The sequence below is a fragment of the Phyllostomus discolor genome, chromosome 2 (assembly GCF_004126475.2).
Source record: "Phyllostomus discolor isolate MPI-MPIP mPhyDis1 chromosome 2, mPhyDis1.pri.v3, whole genome shotgun sequence".
Lineage (NCBI taxonomy): Eukaryota > Metazoa > Chordata > Mammalia > Chiroptera > Phyllostomidae > Phyllostomus > Phyllostomus discolor.
This window is the reverse complement of record NC_040904.2, coordinates 203,847,662-203,872,115: the sequence shown is the minus strand read 5'-3', so window position 1 is coordinate 203,872,115 and position 24,454 is coordinate 203,847,662. Positions and strand designations below refer to the sequence as shown.

General features: G+C 39.5%; 2 protein-coding genes across 2 annotated transcripts in view; one reads left to right on the top strand and one right to left on the bottom strand.

Annotated features, from left to right (window-relative positions):
- The window catches only part of WASHC4 (WASH complex subunit 4), a 55,054-nt gene extending 41,317 nt beyond the window's left edge, over positions 1 to 13,737 (bottom strand). Inside the window, 10 exon segments of the mRNA XM_028531893.2 lie at positions 799 to 919; positions 1,752 to 1,855; positions 2,324 to 2,366; positions 4,549 to 4,631; positions 7,480 to 7,547; positions 8,006 to 8,051; positions 8,767 to 8,832; positions 8,927 to 8,980; positions 10,276 to 10,415; positions 13,589 to 13,737. Of these exon segments, the coding sequence (XP_028387694.1) occupies positions 799 to 919; positions 1,752 to 1,855; positions 2,324 to 2,366; positions 4,549 to 4,631; positions 7,480 to 7,547; positions 8,006 to 8,051; positions 8,767 to 8,832; positions 8,927 to 8,980; positions 10,276 to 10,415; positions 13,589 to 13,649 (786 nt within the window). The 5' untranslated portion in view covers positions 13,650 to 13,737.
- Positions 13,738 to 23,952: 10,215 nt separating this feature from the next.
- ALDH1L2 (aldehyde dehydrogenase 1 family member L2) overlaps positions 23,953 to 24,454 on the top strand; it is a 50,090-nt gene continuing 49,588 nt past the window's right edge. The window contains exon 1 of the mRNA XM_028533328.2: positions 23,953 to 24,158. Within this exon, the coding sequence (XP_028389129.1) occupies positions 24,111 to 24,158 (48 nt within the window). The 5' untranslated portion in view covers positions 23,953 to 24,110. The remainder of the gene's footprint in view (positions 24,159 to 24,454) is intronic.

The window sequence follows — 24,454 nt, the reverse complement described above, 5'->3', positions numbered from 1 at the left end:
AATCTAATGGATTCAAGTTAAATTGTTTTAAACAAGAGTTTGGATGAATGTGTTAAAATTGTGGTCATGTAAAATATAAATTAAAGGCAACCCTGAAGCAGATACTACATGGACTGTAACGCAACTTCTGGTAGATACCACCCATAGCACTGCTGTCCAACGGAATTTTCTGTGATGACGGAAATGGTCTCCATCTGCGTTATCTGATGTGGTGGCTGACCACAAACAATATCTGGCTATTTGTTCTCCAAGCCTTACTGAGATAGTATTGACAAAAAAACGTGTAAGTTTAAGGTGTACAGTGTGATGACTAAATTATGTGTGGCTACTAAGCACCTGAAATGTTGTCAGTGTGGCAGAGGAAGTAAACTTTTTATTTTAATTAACTTAAATTTAAATAGCCACATGTGGTTAGAAGCTACCTGGACTGTGCGGATCCAAATCATATTCTCTGAGCCTTGGAAGAATTAAACAGACTCTGAAAAGGGAGTTTCACAAACCCCAATCTAGAGGTCAACAACAGACACAGTAATATGACTGCTTAGGTCTTATTCCTTGAAGAGCTTTACTTTTTTATACACTTTAAAAAAAAATCCTCACCCTCCAAATACAACTAGTACACTAATTCTGTTTGCTGTTAGATACTGAAATAATTATATATTAGTAGGCTAACAATGTTTTAAGACAAAGCACTTTTAAAGAAAAACATATTCAACAGTACGCTAGTATGCTATAAAAGTATCCTACTATAATTCTGAACATACGCCCATTAATTACACAATGACACAGCTCTCGTACCTGAAATATCATTCCATCAAGTAACTGCCCTTCTAGCTTCAGCAAGAACTTTTCAAATGGCTTTAATTTTTCTTCCTGAATTCCAAATTTTGAAGGATTGTGATGGACAGATTTCAGTAACCTTGTGGAAGATTATAGGACCATAAATTTTTTAATTAAAAATTTTCCCAGAAATCAAAATTTCATATTTATATTTGTTTGGCTCTATGCACTGAAAAATCTGAGCCAGAAAAAAAAAGACCCTAATACATTTAATTTTCTAATCATTCCTTTTTATATCATCTTAAATTCAGATGCTTGATGTTCTCTAGATACCCGACATTTAGTAAACTTCTAGATTGAATAAAATAAAATGTGTTGACTTAAAAAAAAGTCTTGGACTATACAATGAAATAAAATTAAACTCAGGAAAAACAACTGTCCTTTGAATAAAAACCAAGGAAAAAATAAATCAATCTGAGTCCTGAGGTGGTCCAGAGTTAGGATGCTTTGTACAAGTGTACCATACTCTCAAATGAACCCACCTGAAATTAAAGAATGGTTATATCTATATAGAAACATCTGCCCTGACTGGCGTAGCTCAGTGGAGTGAGCACGGGCTGCGAACCAAAGTGTCGCAGGTTCAATTCCCAGTCAGGGCACATGCCTGGGTTACACGCCACAGCCCCCAGCAACCGCACATTGATGTTTCTCTCTCTCTCTCCAAGAGTAAATAAATAAATAAATAAATTTCCCTTCCCTAAGAATAAATAAATAAAATCCCTTCCCTCTCTAAGAATAAATAAAATCTTTAAAAAAAAAAGTAAATTCTTTTTTAAAAAATTTTAAAAAATAAAATAAAAACATCTGACATGAGATTTTCTAAACGCATATTTCCAAGTCTTATAAAGGATTTACCTATTTATATTTGTTTACTTTTTACCAAAACAAAGAGAATATTTTAACTGGCTCACCTTTTATACATAGTCCAGTGGTCTTTTAATGTGATATGATTATCAATAATTTCATCCAGGGTAAGCAAAACTGTTAGCAGCTCTCCCAAGTGCTCATACATAGTCTGTCAAAAAACCTTTAATGATTACCATTTAATCACTAGTTAGAAGTTAAGCTTCATGTAAATTTTTAAAGTTAAACACATTTTAGCTAATTACTGAATTAATTAAAACAGTGGGTAAATCAGTTTACTAAACTACAGATGAAACTACTAATCCTCAGATGGAATAATTAGCTTTAAATAGAGAAACACTGTGCTGAGTATTTCATCATTAACTGTGATGTTGCAGGTTTGTTTCACTCTCCAAAGACAGCACTCGGAGAGCCTGCACTGGGCCCCTACTGGGAAAAACTAAGAGTTACACTGCTGGTGGGTCAGTAATGTTGCATCAGCTTCACAAATGAAAGAGAACAAATTCAAAAACCAATCCTTTAAAACTCTTGCTATAATTGTTGCAATCCCCAATCATACAAACTCCCAAGTAAAATCAAGTAACAATCAGTTTTATAGATCAAGTTAAATTACTTTTACCTGAAAATGAACTCCAGTTGTCTCTATAATTTTGGGTGCACCTCTATAATAAAAAAAATACACAAGTTAAAAAAATATATCTTTTTTTGTCATAGTTCACTTTTATTTTAAGGAGCACACATAGCAGCAGGAGCTCTTGGGATTTTAATATGCCTTTATCTTTATTTCAGCTTTAGTCTATAAAATTTAAGAGATCCAAGTAATTACTACCCAAGTAATGTTGCACTTTCCCAAAAAGGGAACTAACTTACACATACAGAGTCTGGAGTATCCTTGCCTCTATCCAACTCCGTGGATAGGGATATGACAATACGTGGGATCTAGCTTGGGAAGGAGGAAGGGAGGGAGGGCGAGAAATAACAAAACTGATATTCATTTCTTTCTAAACGATTAGGATTTCCCAATTCCCAACTAGAATCTTTGTTATCCTACCCAAACTATTTCTGAGTTGTCATCCCTACTGAAAAACAGTGCATACAACTGGGACTACACCAAAATCGAAAGCCCCAAAACAATTTAATTTTACCTCCTAGAGATTCAATTTATTCAACAGCAAATAATTTAAAATAGTACTTATATATCAAAGCACATCTATTCCACAAGACAGAATATTTTAAAATTAAACGCACACTCCAATAAATTTCATCTCCCTGGGGCAGGGTGTGGCGGTAGGGTCTGCACACTAAGGACCGAAGGGCACACCAGGCACTGCCGTGGCCGGGGGAGCTGTGCTCTTTCCCTGGTGCCACGGGAGGGTTTCGGTCAAAGGACAGAACATGAATACCTGACTGAGGGGTAAACATGAGCATGAGAGACAGTTAACACTGTCTTCCAGTTTATGAAAGAGTTAGGATGTAGCATGGTATGTTAGAACAGAAATGAATGGATTGGTGAAGACAGTACCTAAACAGCTATGGAATCCTGGCAAAGTAATTCCTCGGGGCCTCAGTCATCTCTTCTCCTAATTGGGAATCCCTAGTCACATACCTCAGCAAAGTTATTGTCAAGTGTCATTAAATACGGCCACGCACTGCTTAACCACAGGGATATGGTCTGAGAAATGCGTCGTTAGGGGACGTCATCATTGTGCAAACATCACACAGTGCACTTACACAAACCTAGATGGTATAGACTACAATACACCTTGGCTGTAAGTTATAGCCTATTTCTCGATAAAGGCAGAAAAATAAATTTCCTTCTACCCCCTGGGCTCAAGGCTGAGACATCCCTTTAGTAAGAGAGATTTTATTTTAGTACAGGGTGACAGACACTCTTAAAATTGAAGATTTCCCTTACAAATCTAAATGTCTTTTTACAAAGAATAACTTCTGCTTGGTTTTCAGAGCTTCTCCCTTGTCTGCTGTTTTTAAAATAATCTTTAGGCCTAACAGACGTATTTTAGTGTAACAAATTCTGTTCCTCTACAGCTCCCAGGCTACAAACATAGGATGTTACTATCCTGAATACTGCAGGCAACTATAACACAATGGTAAGTATTTGTGTAATGCATTGTGCTATGACGTAGCTACAGCTATGTCACTAGGTGATAGGAATTTTTCAGCTCCATTATAATGTTATGGGACCACCATTGTACATGTGGTCCATAAGAAACTGAAATGTCATTATTTGTCACAGACTAGAGTAAGAGGGGGAAATTATAAGTAAAGACTATCAATCATGCAAAATAATTATTTTGTAATAGTAAGAATGGTAAGAACTCTATGAAAATTTGATTTTTCTTGAATGCAGGGCAGTGGTCCCCAAACCTGAAAGATTATCAGAATTACTCACAAAAATTTTTTATGTCAATTCCCTAACCCCACTCCTAAAGATTCTGCAGTTTATCAGAAACCTCATGTAATTCTAATGAGCCTGGGAACCTTCAATATAATGCAGGGAGGAAAGGAGTAAGAAGAGGGAACATGGTATATTAGGCTTTTTCTACAGAATCATATTTCTTTATGATTACTCTGTCCACATTCTCATTCAGACAGATAATGGGTTCATCACCATGATAAAAACTGTGACTCATTAACCTATCACTTCTTCATTAAACACATCAAATAGGGTTTGAAATATCATGAGTGTTTAAAGAATGCTGAATAAGAGAATGAAAGAATGAATAAGTGAACAAACAAAAAACTATTTCAGGTAATTAGCTAGTTTTTGAAAAACATTTCCTGTATTTCCATTATAAACGCAAAAATATTTCTAAAATCCATTACTTGTTACTGATATAGAGGGCAGCCAACTGATGGACTACATTCATCACCACTTCATAGCACCTCGTAACAAAACAAGACAGTTCCTGAAATGACAAGTTGGGTATATGTTACAAAGTTGCTTTTTAAATGTCACCATTTCTGACTGAATTTTAGGGTAACAAGTTTAAACAAAAACAAAAAACAGTTTTCCAATAACTCCTGTTAACTTGCAGCCAACTTCAAGCAACCCTCGAGCAATCAATTCTTAACTCCAGCATCCCAAGGTCGCTTCTGCCTCTCTGCCCCCGCATCTCATTCATTCTTCTAGTTTAAGTCTTATGTTCTACCCATGTAACTCCTGAGTGACAAGGACTGTCTCATTCCTTTTCTGAATATCCAGTGCCTAGCACAGCAGCGAACCCTCGACTGCTTCTCGATAAATTTCTGCCCTATCAGATGAATAAACGAATGAACATCTGAATGAATGAGGAAGCACAAAAGCTGCCAGTTTTAGAAAGTATGACGATGAAGGGAAAGGGCTCTCCAGAAATCACTCTCACATAACTTCACATGTTTACCTTTAACCTTATTTATAAACAGAACTGGCACAAGGCAAGTGAAAATTTATCTTAGGAATATGTTTGAGATGAAAAAACTGACTTGCATATACCATGTCCCACACCTCCTAAAAATTTTTTAGAAGCTCTCAACTTTTAAACCTATAGAAACAGTTTATATCCTAACATACTTAAAACCCAATTAAACCTGTGCTGTTCTAAATTTTACGCTACAGAGGCAGGAATTTCTGCTGGTTTTGTGCACTGCTGTATCCCCAGCACCAAGAATGATTTGTAACATGTCTACGCTCATAAAACATTTGTTGAATGTTTAAAAATTAAATGTTATGCAGCTGTCAGTGAAATCCAAAAACAATGTAACATTTTTAAAATGAAAATAATGGATTTCAATTTTACTTAAATAAATAGCTCCAGTTTTAGATTTCTTATTAAATTTCTACACGTTTAATAAAAGCAGAGAAAAGAACAGAAAAATGGAGGACAAGCAGCACAAAGGAGGCAGAAATACCTCCCAATATATAATAGACTATCTAAGACAGAAATAGAATTAGCCAATTAAAATCAAAACCAGATATGTGCTGTTTTAAAGAAACAAAGCATAGTGACACTGGAAGCTTGAAAGAATGAAGAGAGATAAATCAAGAAAATGATAACTCAAACAGAGCTGAGGCAGTGATATTAATATCAGACAAAACAAATTGATAGCAATACTATAGCTAACTACTATATATAGTATATATTGACATAATTATATATTATATACATATTATCATAGCCTAAGAGGGTCACCATATAATGATAAAAGATTCAATTTATTAGAAATTACTAACCGTTCTAAACCTGTATGCACCAAATAAAATATCTTCAAAATAAAAAATGCAAAATTTAATAAAACTAGGGGGAGAAACTGATACAATGCTGGGACCCTACAAATCATGTTTCTTAAGACTCCTCCGGGCAGGCTTCCTGCTAGGTTCTGCCAACGGTGGCACTCAAAGGAGACTAGAGGGCAGGAAAAGCATCCTGTCTCTTCCTGTTTTTTATCAACATAATCCAGGCAGGAGCAGTTCCCACTGGCAATGGCAGACTGCTCCAGCCCCCAGCTCCTTCCACTGCTCCGGAGCCAGCCCTACACTGCCCTCTCAGAGGTGCCAGCAGCAGCCAGGCAGCACTGGTCCCTCAGAGGTGTAAGACTAACTCCAGGCACCTGCTCCTCCAAGCTCCCAGATCCTGGCTCCCCAACCTCTTCCCCTTTTCCCTGTAGGTGTAGAGGTGATATCTGCTTCCTCTGGATCACCTCCTTGTTCTCTTTTCACTCAGCACTCCAACTTTTACGTAACCAACCACCTATATTAAAACCTCCTCTTTTGAAGTATCTTGTGTGAACTGTTTTCTACACTGGACTCTGACTGACCCATACCATAATAGAGGGTAATTTAAACAAAATGCTCTCAAATTAGGTCAAGTAGACCAATAAAAAGTACTAACTAATGATATAAAAGATCTGAACAATAGCTGAGCATGCTTGATTCAATGAAATAATCACATCTTGTACCCAACAATCGGGAGGCAGGTAGAATTATGGGTATTTTTACCTCATCTCCAATTTTTGCTTTTGTCATATTGTACAAGCATTGCTTTTATAATGGATAGGTGAGAAAGAAAAGTTATTTCACTGTTTTGAAAAAATTAAACCATAAGACCTAGAATAACTAAAACTTGGCAGTGAGCCCCGACCAGTGTGGCTCAGCTGGCTGGGCATCATCCCACAAAGTGCAAGGTCACCGGTTTGATTCCTGGTCATAGCACATGCCTGGGTTGCGGGCCTGGTCCCCGGTCAAAGCATGTGGTAGAGGCAACCAATCGATGTTTCTCTCCCTCTCTTTCTTCTTCCCTTCCCCTCTCTAAGAATAAATAAACAAGATCTTTTAAAAATAAATAAAACAGAACTTTGTAGTGATGAAAAGCGTATCTAAATTGAAACATTTGGTTAGAAGCATCAAGCACATGTGCTTTCAACACCTCATCGCTGCTCATGTAACAGCTAAATCACCCTATTAACAACTTTTTCCTGGCATAAATTATTTTTTCCTCCGTAGTATAAAGTTTAAATTATTTTTAAAAATACAGTGAAAAGTTGGTCCATAAAGGAAATTATACAAAGAAACTTATTTTGATCTTTACTTCCCTAAAAATGCTATGAAAATCTTTCAGGAATTACGATTTCCTTAATTCTAATCCAATGCCAACTAAGTGCCTTACCCTCCTAGTACAAATTCTTAGCATTTGAAGGTTTCAGAAATCTTTTTTAATTATGTGCAATTCACTAAAAGTTTTCAAAGAAAAACCTCAATAAAAAGTAAAAATCAATTACCTGTAAGAATGAAATAAATCTCCCCATTTGAATTTGGCAATCACCTTCCACCATGCTAGAGTCTGTGGCTTTAAAAGGCAAAATGAAGAATTTTATTTCAATTTTTATATAAACTAGATCAATACCAAAAAATAAAAATGATTTTTATTCATTAGTACATCTTCTAATCTGCATAGTATTAACAGAATTTTTACACTGAAATAAAAAAGAAAATCTTTAATTACCCAATTGAAAGTAACCATCTGTTTTCCTATTTAACAAATTCAAGGAAAATTCTCATCTAGGTACAATGCTTTGTAATTTATAAAAATATCACAAATAGACTTTAGAGAATTTGCTGCTGCTTCATCACTCAGGGTTTTGGGTTTTTTTTTCACCTGTTTACCAAACCAGCCAACCAACAGAAAATCTGAATGCTTTTCTCACACTAATATGTATGGTAATCCCAGAACTGTCTGTCAACTTTCTGTTCATTTCAATCTCAAAAAGGCATCACAACATTATAATACAAAATTTTAAAGCTTACCTCCTTCTCCATAAAACAAGAGACCGTTATAAAATTTAGTTTCAGCCTGTTTTAAAAAAAATTAAAATAACATTACAAGGTGCTCTTTTGCTGTTAAGTCCCTAGGCTCTCTTAGTCATCCATAGTCAGTAATAAGCAGAGGACATCACTTACAAAGAAGTTCACTTAAATTCAGAAGCTGCTTATAATTCACATAAATTTATCTTTAGAGTACCAAAGGTTTTACTGACAGTCACTGTTCCTTCTCTAATCTTTCCTCTGTCTCTCTGAGCGCTCTACTGTACACCCTCCCATCAGTTCACAGGAGACAGAAAGCAAACACACAGTACCAGAAACAGAGAGAAAACATGAGTTACCAACTTCGTTCAGAGTTGTGACTGCTCATGGGCAAGGAAACACAGCATATGTTAAAAATCCAAAGCTTTTTTAAAATATCAGTTATATCTAGGAAGCAAATATATACGGCAGGCTTTGAACACGTGCAGACCTCAACTCAAACTGTTACACCAGTAAACTGTTAGGCAAGTGACAGCCTCTTTAAACCCCACTTTCCTCATCTATTCCTCACATAACTCCCTGGGTTGTTGTAAGTATCAAGAGGGTTAGCACGGTGTTTGGTACATGGTATTCTGTCATTACTATTGCTATTTAAATAAATAATTCATTTAACATTCAATAAATATTGATACACAATGTATATGTTTAAGCACATAGTTCCTTTTAAATCATGTTTTTAACATCTTAAGAATACAAATAATTACCTCATATTTTAATTTCTTGATTTCACAACAAAGTGCAGCATAAACTGTGATGACTTTGTTTAAGACCTAGTTTCATAAGTAAAAATATAAAAGAAAAAATAAATTGTAGTAGGCAATTAAAGCATTTTAAAAATAGATTTTTAGGTTTAGGAATCTGTACCTTGTTTTCGGTCTTTATGAGTTCCAAAAGGGAAGACTGTTCGTAAGGCAAAAGCTATATAAAGAAAAAGAATATTTCCTCTTAATTTGAAAAGAACCACTGAAATCTTAAACACACAAATGGAGACTTGTTCTATTCTACTTGAACTTGTGTTAGACCCGATACTCAGCACTAGCACCACACCAGACAGCCAGTGATGACTAACGGGTATGGGATTCCTTTTTGGGTTGGTAAAAAGGTTCTAAAACTGGTTCTGGGGCTGGTTGCACAACTCTGTGAATACACTACAAACCAAAGGATTGGATGATATGTGAACTGTATATCAAGAAAGCCTGTTATTTTAAGTCAGTATGTGACTTAGGACAGTATCTAGTACATAACAGATGCTCAATGAATGTTATTAAGTGGTAACAGGCTATAGTTTTAAAGATAAAACAAGACAGAACTACCTCAAAACGGAATAGAGCAGGAGTGACCTATTTTATACATTATGAAATTACTCCTGCCCTGGCTGGTGTGGCTCAGTTGGGTGTTGTCCCGCAAACCGAAAGGTCTTGGGTTTGATTCCCAGTCAGCGCACAAGCCTGGGTTGTGGGTTTGGTCCCTGGCTGGGGTGTGTGCGGGAGGCAACCAATCCAAGATTCTCTCTCACATCGATGATTCTATCCCTCTCTTTCTCCCTCTCTAGAATAAAAAATATATGTATTTAATTACTACCACATTAAGATTCCCTAAATATCATAAAGGAGCTTTTAAAAATGACAAAAATACCTGGGTGGCGTAGCTCAGTGGATTGAGCGTGGGCGGCAAACCAAAGTGTCACAGGTTCAATTCCCAGTCAGGGCACATGCCTGGGTTACATGCCATGACCCCCAGCAACCGCACACTGATGTTTCTCTCTCTCTCTCCCCCCTTCCCTCTCTAAAAATAAATATATAAAAATCTTAAAAAAAAATGACAAAAATATCCTGTATCTTGACTGGGATATGAGTTACGTGAGTGTACGTGTTTGGCAAAACTCATTGAAAGGTATATTTTAAATCTATGTATGTAAAATAACCTCATCTGAATATTCTATTCCAACGCTCATCATTTTCTTGACGGAAAAAAAAAAAAGCCAGCTCAGAGTTGGAATCTGTCATTCTTGACACTCAAAAGGCTTTGAATGTGTGTCATTCTTTAAAAACACAAAAATACCTGTATGGCTTAGAGAATAGGAAATTAATAATTTTTCTCCATGTTTCTTTTAGTTCCCTAGATACCAAATAATATATGTTTCATTTTCAGTAATTATGTTTTCAAGATATAGTATGTCCTAAAAATGTATGCATAAATAAAAAATATCAAACCTTTAATGCTATAGGATCAAGATTGAAATCCCAAACATCTCCAATGGAATCATCCAGAGCATCCTCAATTCTTCTCAACTGAGACGTATACTCCTCAAGAAATTTCCCATAATTCTTAAGCTGAACTTCAGCATGAATTTCTAAATGTAAATGTTAAAGCGATATGTGAGAAGTACAAAAATTACAGGACATTTATTTCAAATAATCTCAAAAGTCACAGCAAAATAGATACTAAGCATTGTTAAATGTATTATTCTGGAATATCTTAACTTCTTGGAAATAAAGTTTCAAAGTTTAATAATAATTCAGCTTTCAAAATTTTCCAGACAGACAAAATAATTTTAAAAACAGATGCTGCCATATACAGAGATATATATCCTCTTAAAACTAACTTTAAAGTATCATGAAAAAGTCACTATCCCACTGACCCTATTATCTAGGGCTTCTAAACTTAAAATAATTCCTTAGACAACTCAATGTTCTGATTCTATATTTTAGTCATAAACAAGCTATGAAAAAAAATCATGACCTGAATCAAGTGCAAATATTGGTGTTGTCATACAAGCAAAATTTAAAAGCATCATTCTTAATTCTAAGCACAGTAAACTGTTTAAAAATACACCAATATAGTTTTTGATATGCATTTAGACCTGTTTCACCATAATGAATATTATTCATGTAATGCTCCACATTTATCAAGATATTTTGTTTTATTCTACTAGCATAATAGAGTTGGAAAAGCCAGTAAAGAACACTAAGTTCAGAATACTAGGTTTGTATTTACAGAATTTACATACCAACAGATTCTAAAGAGTCACTGGAATAAACTGAACGGTAAAGGTATATACAGCAATACTAATAAAAGTAAATATTCTACCCTACGCATAAGAATTCACTACTTATTACAAAGGCAGCAAATCTGCCCTGGCCGGGTAGCTCAGCTGGTTAGAGCACCACCCCAATACACCAAGGTTGCAGGTGTATTCAATTCCGGCCAGGGCACAGAGAAGGATCAACCAGTGAATGTATAAATAAACAAAACAACAAAAATCTCCTTATCCCTCAAATAAATAAATAGAAGTGTTTTTAAAAGGCCGCAAATTCAACTCCAACTCAGTTTTTTATTAATGTGAATAACCTTATTCAAGTTCTGTCTTATTAATAAAGGTAAAATTTTTCTCTCCTCAAATTAGCAATGCAAAGCAAACTCTAAGTATCTTGTGATTCATGAAGACCTACTCCCCATTCTCTTATTTTGCAACTAATTTGAATCAGGTGGATCAATTTAGTTCATTAGTGTTTCTATCTCATTATAGCATTAACCTAGGCAATTTTGAAAAACAGTCTAGATATAATCCACAGTCCAAAAATTAATGAAAATCACCACAGAGATGAGGAGTCTTTTCCCCACAGCTTAAATTTAAAAACTGCATAAGATTCTCAAAATCCCAAGTACACGTCTAATTCTCAGTTACCTGGAAAATTACCACAGCTGTATTTAACCAGAGAATGAGTTCTTAATGACAAAACTACAAAAACATGCCAATAAATCATTCACTTAGTCTGTTTGGGAATTCACAAAGCAGCAGGCAAAAGAAAACCTGTAACATCATCAAAGTTCCTTGTTGGTAATATAAAGAATAGCTGTAATACCAGTAAAAGTCAGACAGATTTGAAATAAGAATTACATGGTAATTCTTCAAGCGTGAAATTCCAAAAACTACTTACATGGTTCTCTCCTCCAACAGATTGCTTTCTTCGTTGTATCTTTGTATCCCTAACACCTACCACAGTGCCTAGTGCACAAAAAATGTCTAAGTAAATCTGATCGTTCTACTCTAAGGTGAATGGTTTCCGAACCCAGTAACATATTTTTACGCCAACTTTCTGAAGATGAACGTAAAGATTCCACCTTAGACGTTACAGTTCATTACTTAAGGGAAGCGGGGGGAGGTAGAAGAGGTTGCAGGGGCATAAATGGTGATGGGAGGAGACGTGACTTGGGGTGCTGAACACAACACAATACATATATACAAATGATGTTACAGAATTGTACACCTGAAACCTATTTAATTTTAGTAACCAGTGTCACCCCAATAAATTCAGAAGAAAAAAAAAGAAAAAGAATCCATTACTTATTCCAAAGGGGGAAACAGAGAAACTTTGTAACAATAAATACAGAATCCTCTCTCCCCAAAATTAAAAGACTTTATTACCACCAAGATTGCTTTCTTTAATGCTGCATGAAAGCTAGTGTCTTGTGGAAAACTGCAAACCATCCTGAGTTAAACTCAGGCTTCTTCTTTGAGAGACTAATAGAATTTAATTCAATTTAAGTACACATGAATCTTTCATTAAAATTAAGCAAAATTTACAGGTAATTTTTTAAAATTGCATTCACCTTTCGGAAAAACTGCATTAAAAAACAAATTCACAAGCAGTATATCCCAATACCTCTTATATCATTTACAATATCAGATTTATAATGGCAGATTAATATCACCAAAGAAACACATTACCAATTTGTAGTAATCTCAAGTAGAGTTTCACCAAAATAATTAATTTGGCTTCTAAATTTTGCTGCATGGAATTGAATTTATTAGTTTTTTGTTAGACTTTTAAGTTAAATCAGACAATTCGACTTTCTGAAGCAAACTTTAAAGCAGAGTTGCTGTAATTTTTGAAACCTTTCTAGTTGCAATGGAAACAGCAGGACATCACTTTTATTTAACATAAATAAAAGGCATAGTAGGAGATAAATTAGCATTCACGTGTTTATTTTTACCACGGGAAGAGTTGTTCTTGGCTCTCGTCTATGGTTACAAGCGTATAAAAGAAAAAAAAACACTCTAACTTCCAAAAAAGTTGGTTTGGGGCGGAAAACGAGAAAAACAGGAAACCGAAACAGGAACCCGGACCTCAGCCTCTTCTCAAAGTGAACGGTCGGAGGGTCAGGCGAAAGCCCCCGAGACTCAGGGCCAGCCCCCGCTCCCGGGGCTGCAGGGCCTCCCTGGACCCGCCCCGCCCGTGTCCCCGGACTGCAGAAGGTGGACGCCGCTCCCCCACGGCCACGCGGACTCCCCGGGGCAGTCACCGCCCCCAAACCCAAGCCCCGACCCGCCTCTCCTGGGAGCCCTAACCCTGAACGTGACGCTAGACAGCGCTTCCCTCTCACATCCCAAAGGGCAGAAACTGCCCCTAATCAGAGGGCTGCGCAGCAACCGCGACGCAGAGCCCCGCCGCAGGAGCGCCGCGGAGGCTGAGGCTCACGCGGGAGCATCCCCCCGCAGCCCTTGTCCTGCAGCTCTCTTACTCTGCGAGCCGTCGTCAACGCGGTCGAACTCCCAGTCCGGGGACAGCGTCTCCACCGCCATCACCTCGGCACCTCCCGCAGTCACAGCACCAACCAGCCTGGGTGACTGACAACGGCGGCCTCACCCCGGCGGCTGTCACAGCACGTGACTTCCGGTATTAGTCCCGCCCCCTCGGGCTGGGGGCGGCCGGGTTTAAAGGCCCTGCCGGCGGGGCCGTGGGGGCCGCTGGGAAAGCGAGTCCTCTGCGTTGGCTGGGGGCGGCTCCCTTGGCGGCTGCGGTCCTCCGGGTGTTGTCCTGTTTTCACGTGGGCATTTCTCGTCTCATGCCACACCTATACCTTCAATTTTGCCTTGCAGTCTCCAGGCCATGTTGCTCTCAGAAAGGCAAAGTTGATGGGGTCAGGGCTTCACAGGAAGGCGTGGTCCTGGAGGAAGTCGCTCTCCAGGCGCTGCTTCCAAGAGGCGGGTATTTCCAACCCCTCCCTGTCGCCACCATCAGGGAGCTTGCAGCTTTCCTCCTGCACGTCCTGTGCGATTACTCTTGAGAAGAAACTGCTGTGCAAGAGGAAGAGTTGCAGAATTCTACTACTTTGCCTACATTGCATTTGCCGCTCTCCACTCCCTCCTCTCGAAAAGGTTGGGGGGAGGGGGGAGGGAAAATGCTTGTACCTGCTACCTGGCTTTTCCGTGGAGTAGAATCTGTTACCCAGTAACTCTACTAGCTATATAGCAATGTTCATTACTGCCTGGTTTTTAATAGATAGTAATGGGGAAAGATCGAAATTGTCAATAGGGAATAATTACAGAAGTTGAATGATCCGTCCTATGAAATACTAGGTAGCTGTTTAAAAAAAAAATAGATTTATAGAGGCGTGAAAAAATTAACGTTAATTTTTAACTATAATGTAAAATGAATGTTAATTAGAGGCGTGTTAATTTCTACACCCAGTGTTTATTCAGGGCCTTCTCTGGTTGCTAAAACCTTTCAAAGTCTTGGGTTGTCTGGTAAAGGAAATTACTAAGATACAGGCATACCTCGGTATTCGTCGGCTTCAGAACTCTTCAAACCCTGTTTTCGTGGCATTTTGATGAGAAAAAATGTTTTAGCACTCAGTGCCTGCTCGGTACTCATGGGTTTCAGCACTCATCACGAGGTCTGGAACGAATTAACCACGAGTACTAAAGTACCACTGTATTTTAACTGAGGAATGTATAAAGTACAGTTGGCAGATGTACAACTTGCTTTTGTAAATAAAGGTTTATTGGAACACAGTCATGCCCGCTTATTTGCATATTGTCTGTGGCTGCTTCACAATACAATGGCAGAGTGGAGTAGTTGCACCAGTGGCCCTATGACCCGCAAGCCTAAAATATTTACTATCTGGTCCTTTAAGAAAAAGCTTGCCAACCCTTCTTTCAACTTCAAAAGAGCAAACTGAACCAAAAGAAAAAGTCTTTCTCTATAAATAATGGTCTACAAAGCGGGTCAAAATAACCTAATTTAAAAAGTTGTAACTACCTTAGAAAATTTTTACACAGGTTATTGATATATCAAAGTAATTGACAAGATACCTCGATATCCTTGTAAGGAGTCAGTGGAGATGGCCTAATGTAGTCATGTTGACCCATTTGCAGTTAATAACTAGGAAAACTAAGCAAAATATAATGAAAATAACTGTTTAAAGATCTGAAAAAGAATAAAAGCACACAGAAACCACAGGAAAATTTACACAGCAATGGTAATAATTATGGGTTTGTGGCTTTTTGCCTGGCAGTGTCCCTCACCCCTTCAAATCCAAGAGTAAAACACTGCAGTGTTGCTGGCTTGAGGTGGTAGCAAACTATGTTCAGGGTTGTTGGAAGAGAAACTGGAAATTTGAGGGGAAGAACCCTGACGCAAGGGGCTCACCAAAGGGATGGGGTCTAACATCCGAGTGTAAACTCTGCCCAAACCCCTGGCTGACCACCAAACGCCATGCAGCAGGCCTGCTGAAAACAGCAGCCAGGAGTCCTTGACCTGCAGCTGCACTAGCTGAAAGCTGTGTCTGATGCTGTTGGATGCATGCATTCCCCAACAGATGTGCACCCCAGGTAGCAAAAGCTGAAGCCCTGTGGGTTTAATTAGCAGAGAACAGAGGCTGGGCTGGCAGAGAAGCTTGACATTTAGAAGGAAAAACTGATAATCAAGGAAACTACTGCAAAGGGGCTGAACGCCAAAATCTGAGTAAAAGAAATGGCCAAGTCTTCCAAACTTCTGGCGTCTCCGGGCCACAGTGGAAGAAGAAGAGTTATCTTGGGTCACATGTTAAATATATTGTGACACGCAATCACAAAAAAATCTCAGTGTTTTAAGTAAATTTATGATTTAGTGTTGGGCTGCATTCAGAACCATTCTGGGCTGCACGAGGCCTGTGGGCCACAGGTTGGAGGCCCCTGGAAGGAGAAATATAAGCTACTTCACTCTACAAGGTTTAAGTCCAAGCAAATTTACTTCTTTCTAAATCAAAACCCGAGGAGTCCCAGCCTCCCTTGGTTAGCCACACTTTCCTCTTGACCTCCCTCGGTTGGTTCTTAAGGAAAAAAAAAACAACGAATAATTTTCTTAAGAACATAGAATTCAGAGTGTCACCGAATTGGGATTTTCCTTTTGACAATGAGTGATAAAGTTTAATTAACCCAAATCTGACAGAATAAAAGAAGAAATACATAAAATTATAATTATAGTTGGAAATTTTAACACTCCTCTCTCAGTGTTTAACTAGTGGATACAATATGGAGTTGAATGATACTCTCAACCAACTTAGTTAATGTTTATAAGACAGTTTACTCCAAAACAGTAAAATAGACATTTTTTTTCAAGCATACAAGGAATACTCAGCAAGACAGACCATATGCTAGGCCATCCAACAAGTCTCAGTGAATTGAAATGTTATATCCTCAGACCACAATGGAATTATATTAGAAATCAGTAACAGAAAAATCTCAAAATCCCTGGGATTCCCTAAAAATTAACATGAATTTCAAGAGCATGATGCTGGATGAAGAAAATTAGTCTAAAAAGTTACATGGTGTGATTCCATTTATTTAAAATTCTTGAAGAGACAAAACTGCAGAGATGGAGAACATTTCCGAGGTTATCAGGGTTCAGGGGTAATCAGTAGACGTGACTACAAAGGGACAGGGCGATGAATTTGGGAGGGGGAGTGGAGAGGGGAACTGCCCTGTATCCTGACTATGGTGTTCCTTACAAAATCTGTACATTTGTTAACAGCCAGAACTATATACCAAAAACAGTCAGTGTTACTGTATGTAATTTTTAATACATTAAGTGGTGGCATTGGCCTTCACAAGCATTCAGTTTCAGGATTCAAACGATGTCAAGTCTTGGATTTTCACTGTTTCTTTTCTGTCTCTTCACAGTTTTTGCTACACTCTTTAAGCCTAGGGGTATCCAACATTTTGACATCTCTGGGCCACACTGGAAGAAGAAGAGTTGTCTTGGGCCACACATTAAATACACAAACACTAATGAAACCTGATGAGAAAAAAAAAGGTTTTAAGTAAATTTACTATTTTGTGTTGGGCCACATTCATAGCCATCCTGGGCCACAGGCAGCCCATGGACCACGGGTTGGACACCTCTGCTGAGTTTAGAGGTCCATATGGTAGCCCTTAACAGCCTCGAGCTTATCACCATACCAAATCTAGCATGAGAGAGAATAGGAGCCCCCTTGACTGATAGCTCAAACAGAAGTCCCAGAATTAAGTCTTGCTGGGCTTGATTTGCCTTCCTAGGACATTGCTCACACTATTGGACCAATCATGTAACTGAGGGAGTAGGAAAAAGGCACCAGTTGCCTTAGTCTAGGTCATGTGTTCCACCCCTAGATGCCGGGGTGAAGGGTTGGGGGAGAAGCAACTTTATAGGAACCACAGTATCTAAGGGGGTGGTGGGAGGGGAGCAGATCCTTAGATGAAAACCACAGTACAACTACCAAGTAGTGGGCTGGTTTTACAGCAGTTGCCCTAGCCATATATTCCGCTCTTTCCCAGGGTGGTGTTTTCTAAGAGCATCAGTTGAGAGCCTGGGGTATTTATTGGACTCTCTTCTCGGCAGGTGCTGAACTCCAATTTCTTGATACTCACATGGGGAAATTACTTATTTTAGTTTAAATAACTTAACATTTAAAATATATAGTATATGACTATAAAGACTGATGATGATCCCCAGAGTTACTGAGAAAAACAAGCATTTTTGTATCCCACCTTCTAGGGGCAATGTGGCGGTGTGCTTTGGGGTTTAAATACCTACCTTCGCGTCAGAACCAGACCTCTAGGTGCGCACCTTAAAGACCCAACTGGGACTTCCGGCCAAGATGGAGGTGTAGGTGGACACACCATGCCTCCTTGCACAACCAAAATTAGGACAACAAAAATTTAGAAACAAAAAAAAACAACTAGAACAGACAGAAAATTGAACTGTACAGAAGTCCCAACAACCATTCATCCAGACCAGTAAGAGGAGCGGAGTTGGCAGTTGGCAGAGAGGAGTCTCGGCAGGAAAAAGCGGTGGCTGGCAGACCGGGCACGCAGGGTGCAGGTGGCGGGTGGCAGACCCTGGGTGCAGGTGCAGGGAGGCAACGAGCAGACCCAGTGAGGAGTGCAAGGCAGCTGGCTGTCCACAGTCACACATTCCCATGCAGATAAACCAGGTGAAAATGGGCAGCGAGACAGACCATGCGACCCAGGGCCCCAGTGCCGGGAAATAAAGTCTAAAAGCACTGATTGAAAAACACTTACGGAGGTTGAGGTGTTGGGAGAGACTCCCAGCCTCACAGGAGAGTTTGTTGGAGAGACCCACAGGGTCTTAGAACGTACACAAGCCCACCCACCTGGGAACCATCACCAGAAGGGCCCAATTTGCTTGTGGAAAGTGGCGGAAGGGACTGAAATCTGACAGAGAGTGGAGCAAGTGCCATTGTTCCCTTTCTGACACCGCCCCCACATACAGCATCACAACCCAGCGACTGGGTTGCCCTGCCCTGGTGAACACCTAAGCCTCCGCCCCTCATACGTAACAGGAGCGACCAGACCCCACCCCCTAAAAAAAAAATGGCTCAAATGGAAGCACAAATCAAAGCTTCAGAGCCAATACTTTTCAGCGATCAAGAGATAGCCAACCTATCAGATGCACAGTTCAAAGCACTGGTGATCAGAATGCTCACAGAATTGGTTGATTTTGGTGACAAATTAGATGAAAGGCTATGCTAAGTGAAATGAAGAAAAATGCACAGGGAACCAATAGTGATGGAAAAGAAACTGGGTCTCAAATCAATGGTGTGGACCAGAAGGAAGAAAAAAACATACAATCAGAAAAGAATGAAGAAATGAGAATTCAAAAAACTGAGGAGAGGCTTAGGAACCTCCAGGACATCTTGAAATGTTCCAACATCCCAATTATAGGGGTACCAGAATGAGAAGAGGAAGAGCAGTAAATTGAGACCTTACTTAAACAAATAATGAAGGACAACTTCCCCATTCTGGCAAAGGACGTAGGCTTTCAGGAAGTCCAGGAAGCTCAGAGAGTCCAAAGAAGTTGGACCCAAGGAAACACATACCAAGGCACATTATAATTACATTACCCAAGGTAAAAATGAAGGAGAGAATCCTAGAAGCAGCAAGAGAAAAGGAGACAGTTACCTACAAAGGAGCTCCCATAAGACTGTCAGCTGATTTCTCAAAAAAGACTTCACAGGCAAGAAGGGGCTAGAAAGAAGTATTCCAAGTCATGAAAGGCAAGGACCTCCATCCAAGATTGCTCTATCCAGCAAAGCTATCATTTAGAATTTAAAGGAAGATAAAGTGCTTCTTAGATAAGGTCAAGTTAAAAAAGTTCATCATCATGAAGCCCTTATTATATGAAATGTTAAAAGGACTTATCTAAGAAAAGAAGATAAAAATATGAACAGTAAAAGGACAGCAAATTCACAATTATTAACAACCACACCTAAGACAAAAGCAAACTAAGCAAACAAATAGAACAGGAACAGAACTACAGAAATGAAGATCACATGGAGGGTTATCAACAGGGGAGTGGAGGGGGAGAGAGGGGGAAAAGGTACAGAGAATAAGTAGCATAGATGGTAGGGAGAAAATAGACAGTGGGAGGGCAAGAATAGTAAGGGAAACATAGAAGCTAAAGAACTTATGACACATGGACATGAACTAAAGGGGGAAATGTGGGTGTGAGGGGGTGTGAAGGGTGGAAGGGAGTGAAGGGGGGAAATGGGACAACTGTAATAGCATAATCAATAAAATATATTTAAAAAATAAAAATAAAAGTGCAATAAATAAATAAGACTTGACTGGCTGAATCCTTTGTTGAGGATGAAGATGGGGGTCATTTACTGAAGGTTGCTCAAGATGAGGCAGGATAATAAGAAGTTGGGAAAATTCCTGGGCAAGTCATGTAGGGACACTCAGATAAGAAAATTAAACAAGACCCGTTTGAGCAACTGACAGCCAGCTGGTGAGTTACAAGAATCTATGTCCCCTAACCAAGAATGCTTAAGAGTGAACGGTTTATAATACCTCTCCTCTCTAACCTGAGACTACATAGCTTAACTTGCCCTGGTCTGGAAGATAGACAACAGAGACCCAATTAATGTCATTTGTGCCAGTTAAGCCCAAGGACAGATGAAGTCAGGAACAAATAACAAACACCACATTAAAAGTCAGATGGACTCAAGATAAAAAGTAAAACAGTATAGTGTACCAAAGAATATTCCCAAACCCCATTATGTGCTCATTTTGACACATCAGAATATTAAAAATTCATATGGAAAGTTGATGGATATTCTGCTGAAACCCTCCCCTAATATTCTCATCCACAGAAAAAAGATAAAAAGCCCTCTGCAGGCTCACTCTAGACTATGCCTAGGCCCCTTCTCGGACATGAACCTTTTATTTCCTCCTAAACTCTCAGGTTCCCAAGGAGACTTGCATATAGAGGAGCAGTAGGCAGCAGCGCTTGACCCAGGCTTACCCCCAGATCCTCTCTCCAGGGGTCCCCTCCACCATCTTCTCTGACTTCTCGGTGAGCAGACAGCAGCCCTGTCTTGGCTCATTCCTTTGCTATAACTTTTCTATGGAGTCAAAGCCGAGTACCACCTAGGCTCTCTCCTGTCACTTCTTCTCCCCTAAGTCTTTCCTTTGTTTCTCTGTCTCCAGCCTTAATAAACATACTATCGAAATCGCCTGGACTCATGTTGTGACATCTTTCCCACACGAAGTCAAGAACCCACATACTACAAGCCAGCCTGAGCCGGCTGAGCCCACTGCGGGCCATTGCCTGTCCAGTAACGAGGAGACTAGAAACAACCTAAGGACAGGTTATGTAAATGACATGTAAGACTCCTCATGGAGTGTGGGGCAGGTGTTAAAAATGAGGATACAGAACTTCATCTGCAAATGTTTAAAAATAAAGCATTTAGGTTTTTTTCTTATTTACTGCAATTTCTGGTATATTTAAGCTTAAATCTAACATTTTACTAATTTCCTTCTCCCCCCCCCACCTAATCCATGTTCCTTTTTGTTTCCGTTCTTACCTTCTTTTGATTTTTAAAAATCATTCTATTATCTTGATAGTTTTACATTCTATTAACTTGGTAGTTATACATGGTATTACTATTCTTTCAGTGGTTATACTAGAGATTATGATATGCATATGTGCATCCTTAATTTATTAAAGTCTAACCTAAATTAGTAACTCCCTTATTTCTAGATAATGCAATGGCCTTAGAACACTTTAAATCCATCTTCTCTCCCTAAAACTCAGATCTATTGTTGTCATGTATTTTAAGTATACTATATTTGAACTCTATAAAACATTATTAGAATTATTTTAGATAATATTAACTTAAATTTGCCCTCATACTTACCCTTGCTATTGTTCTTCTTTCCTTTATCTCCAAAATTCCATCTGGAGTTATTTTCTTTCTACCTAGTGACCTTTCCATTCCTCCAAGTCCCCGTCCCAAGTTTATCCAACATTTTTTTTTACATGTAAATCTTTTTTTTCTTTTTTTAAATCTCTTCCATTTTTTTAAAGATTTTATTTATTTATTTTTAGAGAGGGAAGGGAGGGAGAGAGAGAGAGAGAGAGAGAGAGAGAGAGACATCAATGTGTGGTTGCTGGGAGTCATGGCCTGCAACCCAGACATGTACCCTGGCTGGGAATCGAACCTGCAACACTTTGGTTCGCAGCCCACGCTCAACCCACTGAGCTACGCCAGCCAGGGCTTATCCAACAAATTTTTTATTGTTGTTTGTGTATTTTCCCGTAAATATGTGTGTATCCACAAGATTTTTTATTATTATTATCAATATTAATATAGCCAATGTTCACTTAAATTCTCTCACATATTTGCCTCCCCTTCTCTCCTCTTTTTGTCTTCATTCCTTCCTGCTTCTGCAGGCTTCCCTGTGGATAATTTTCCTCCTGCTTGAAGGATGCTCTTGAATATTTCCTTTATTGTGTGTCCGCTGACAACGAATTGTCTCAAGCTTTTGTTTCTACAAGTGACTTCATTTCATGTTCATTTCTCTGGATATATAAATCTAGATTGGCAGGGATTTTTTTTGTTTGTGAAATTCTCTAATTGCATCTGGTCGAATCTCCAACTATCAAGAGAACCACACTTTCAGTTCTTACAGAACGAAATCCTAGACATCATATTTCACTATATTTGGGTGAGCGTAAGCTCATTTTCTAAAGTTAGGAGTTGGAGTATAGAACTATGGAACCCCCACTCAGGAAAAACCATACTCCTTGTCCATGACTCCCAGTTTATACAAAGCAGAACAAATAAAATGAATATCAATATTTGGAAGTTTTTAAAAAGCAGTAAGTCACCAGATACAGTCAGGGAAATGGGTTGAGTTGGAGAGGGGCAGTTCCCAAAGCAAAAATCTGGGTGTTTGCTGCAATTCTCCAAGCTTTAAGGATCCTTCTTTTTCCCTCCTTCTTACCTTCTTATTTATTCATTCATTCATTCTCTTTCAACAAGTATTTTTTAAGCTCTGCTTAGTGATAGAGACTGTAAATCCTTATCAATAAGCCTGCAAGGAGCTTCTGGTAGAGAAGATGACAGGTTCATAAATACCAGTAACAGATCGAGACATCTTCGGAGATGCATAGGCAAAAGTTCTTCCCAGTTCAACAGAGTAAAAGATTACTGTATTTTGTCATGTATAACGCGCACCCATGTTTTTGACCCAAATTTCAGGTAAAAGTTTTTTTAAAATTCAATGATTTATTTGCACCTAGAAAAAACGATGATCATATTCCAGGGTATTATTTTGCATATCGATATTGTTATTGCTTTCTAGAGTACACTGTTAATGCTTAAGCATAAATAAAAAGACTTAAAAACACTTATATAGATACGGAATTAGTACTACCCATGTATAAGAGGCATCCTTATTTTTCCCTTAAAAATTTGGGCAAAATAGTGCACATTATACATGGCAAAATATGGTACTTGGAGGGGATAAGGAGGTTAGGGAGAATAGAATCAAGAAAATGCCTCCAGCAGGAGGCAGTATTTGACTTAAACCTTTAAGAAGAGAAGGAATTTGGTCCTGCAGAGTTTGTGACAAGTGACAAGTGACAAATGACGAGCTTTTCTAGGAAGTGTGATCCAGGAAGGAATTGGCAAGTGCTGCAGTTAGAGCGAAACAGCAGTGAGAAATGCTAGATTGCATGTGGCCTTGCAAGCCAGGCTAAGGGACTCTGAGAAAAGTGCTCAGCTACAGCATGTCTGAACGTTTCTTCCAGAAGGTGAAGGAAAAAGATATCTATCATCCATCCATCTATGTATCCATCTATCTATCTATCCATCTATCTACCTATCTATGGATGCTGGGAACCAGCTCTGTGCCAGGCCCTTTGCCAAGTGCTTTATACACATTTCTCTCATTAAATCCTGCAATCAGTCTGTGAGATAGATAGCAGGATCCCTAGACAGCAAAGGTGCCCCCTTAAATTTCGTAGCTTCACACACACTGGCATGCTTGTTGCCTTCTCAGGAAGGTGTTATGAGACATGACTTGAACTGTCAGCTTGACAATGAAGGCAGATCCTGAGGCTGGTGCCTCAGATTTGTAACTGGTAGAAGGTCCCACAGCCAGTAAGTGCCTGGAACACGCCTCCACCCCCACCCCCACCCACATCACCACCCCCATCACCACCCCCATCACCTCCAGGCACCAGCCCGGAAACTGGTCTGAGTCCCAGTAGCTCCAGGCAGCTGGCGCACGCCCCGCCCAATCGCACTGGATTGGCTGCGAGCCCTGCCAGCTGGGGAGGGCGGGCAGTGGCTTGCCTTGACTGTCCACTGCGAGCGCGACCACCCGACCACCTGGGGCTCGAAGCAGCAGGCCGTGTCCAGGCTGAGCCGTTTTGCCTGCCTCCCAAGCCTCCGCGCCGCCACGCCGCCCGTGTGAGTGCTCCTTTCCAGAATGTTGCTGCGGGGCAGCCAGGCGCTCCGGCGTTTCTCCACCAGCCGGGTGAGTCCCAGCTCTCACCCCGGGTAGTTACCAGACCCCTGGACTAGAGCTCTGGGCGGCAAGGCTGGGGGTGAGCAGCGATGGATGCTTAGACAGCTAAAAGCCAAGACAAGGTTTTTAAAACTGGGAGACAGCAGAAGATGGTCTGGGAAGGGCCCTAGATGGGGATTGGCAAGCGCGCCATTGTCTTCGGTGGGGAAGGGGCCAGGGATGCGTCTTTTGAACATCTAAGGTCTGGCTGGGGTTTACGGGTGGGATCAGTCACTTGGCGAGGAGGTAGAGTGGGCTTCCTTTGT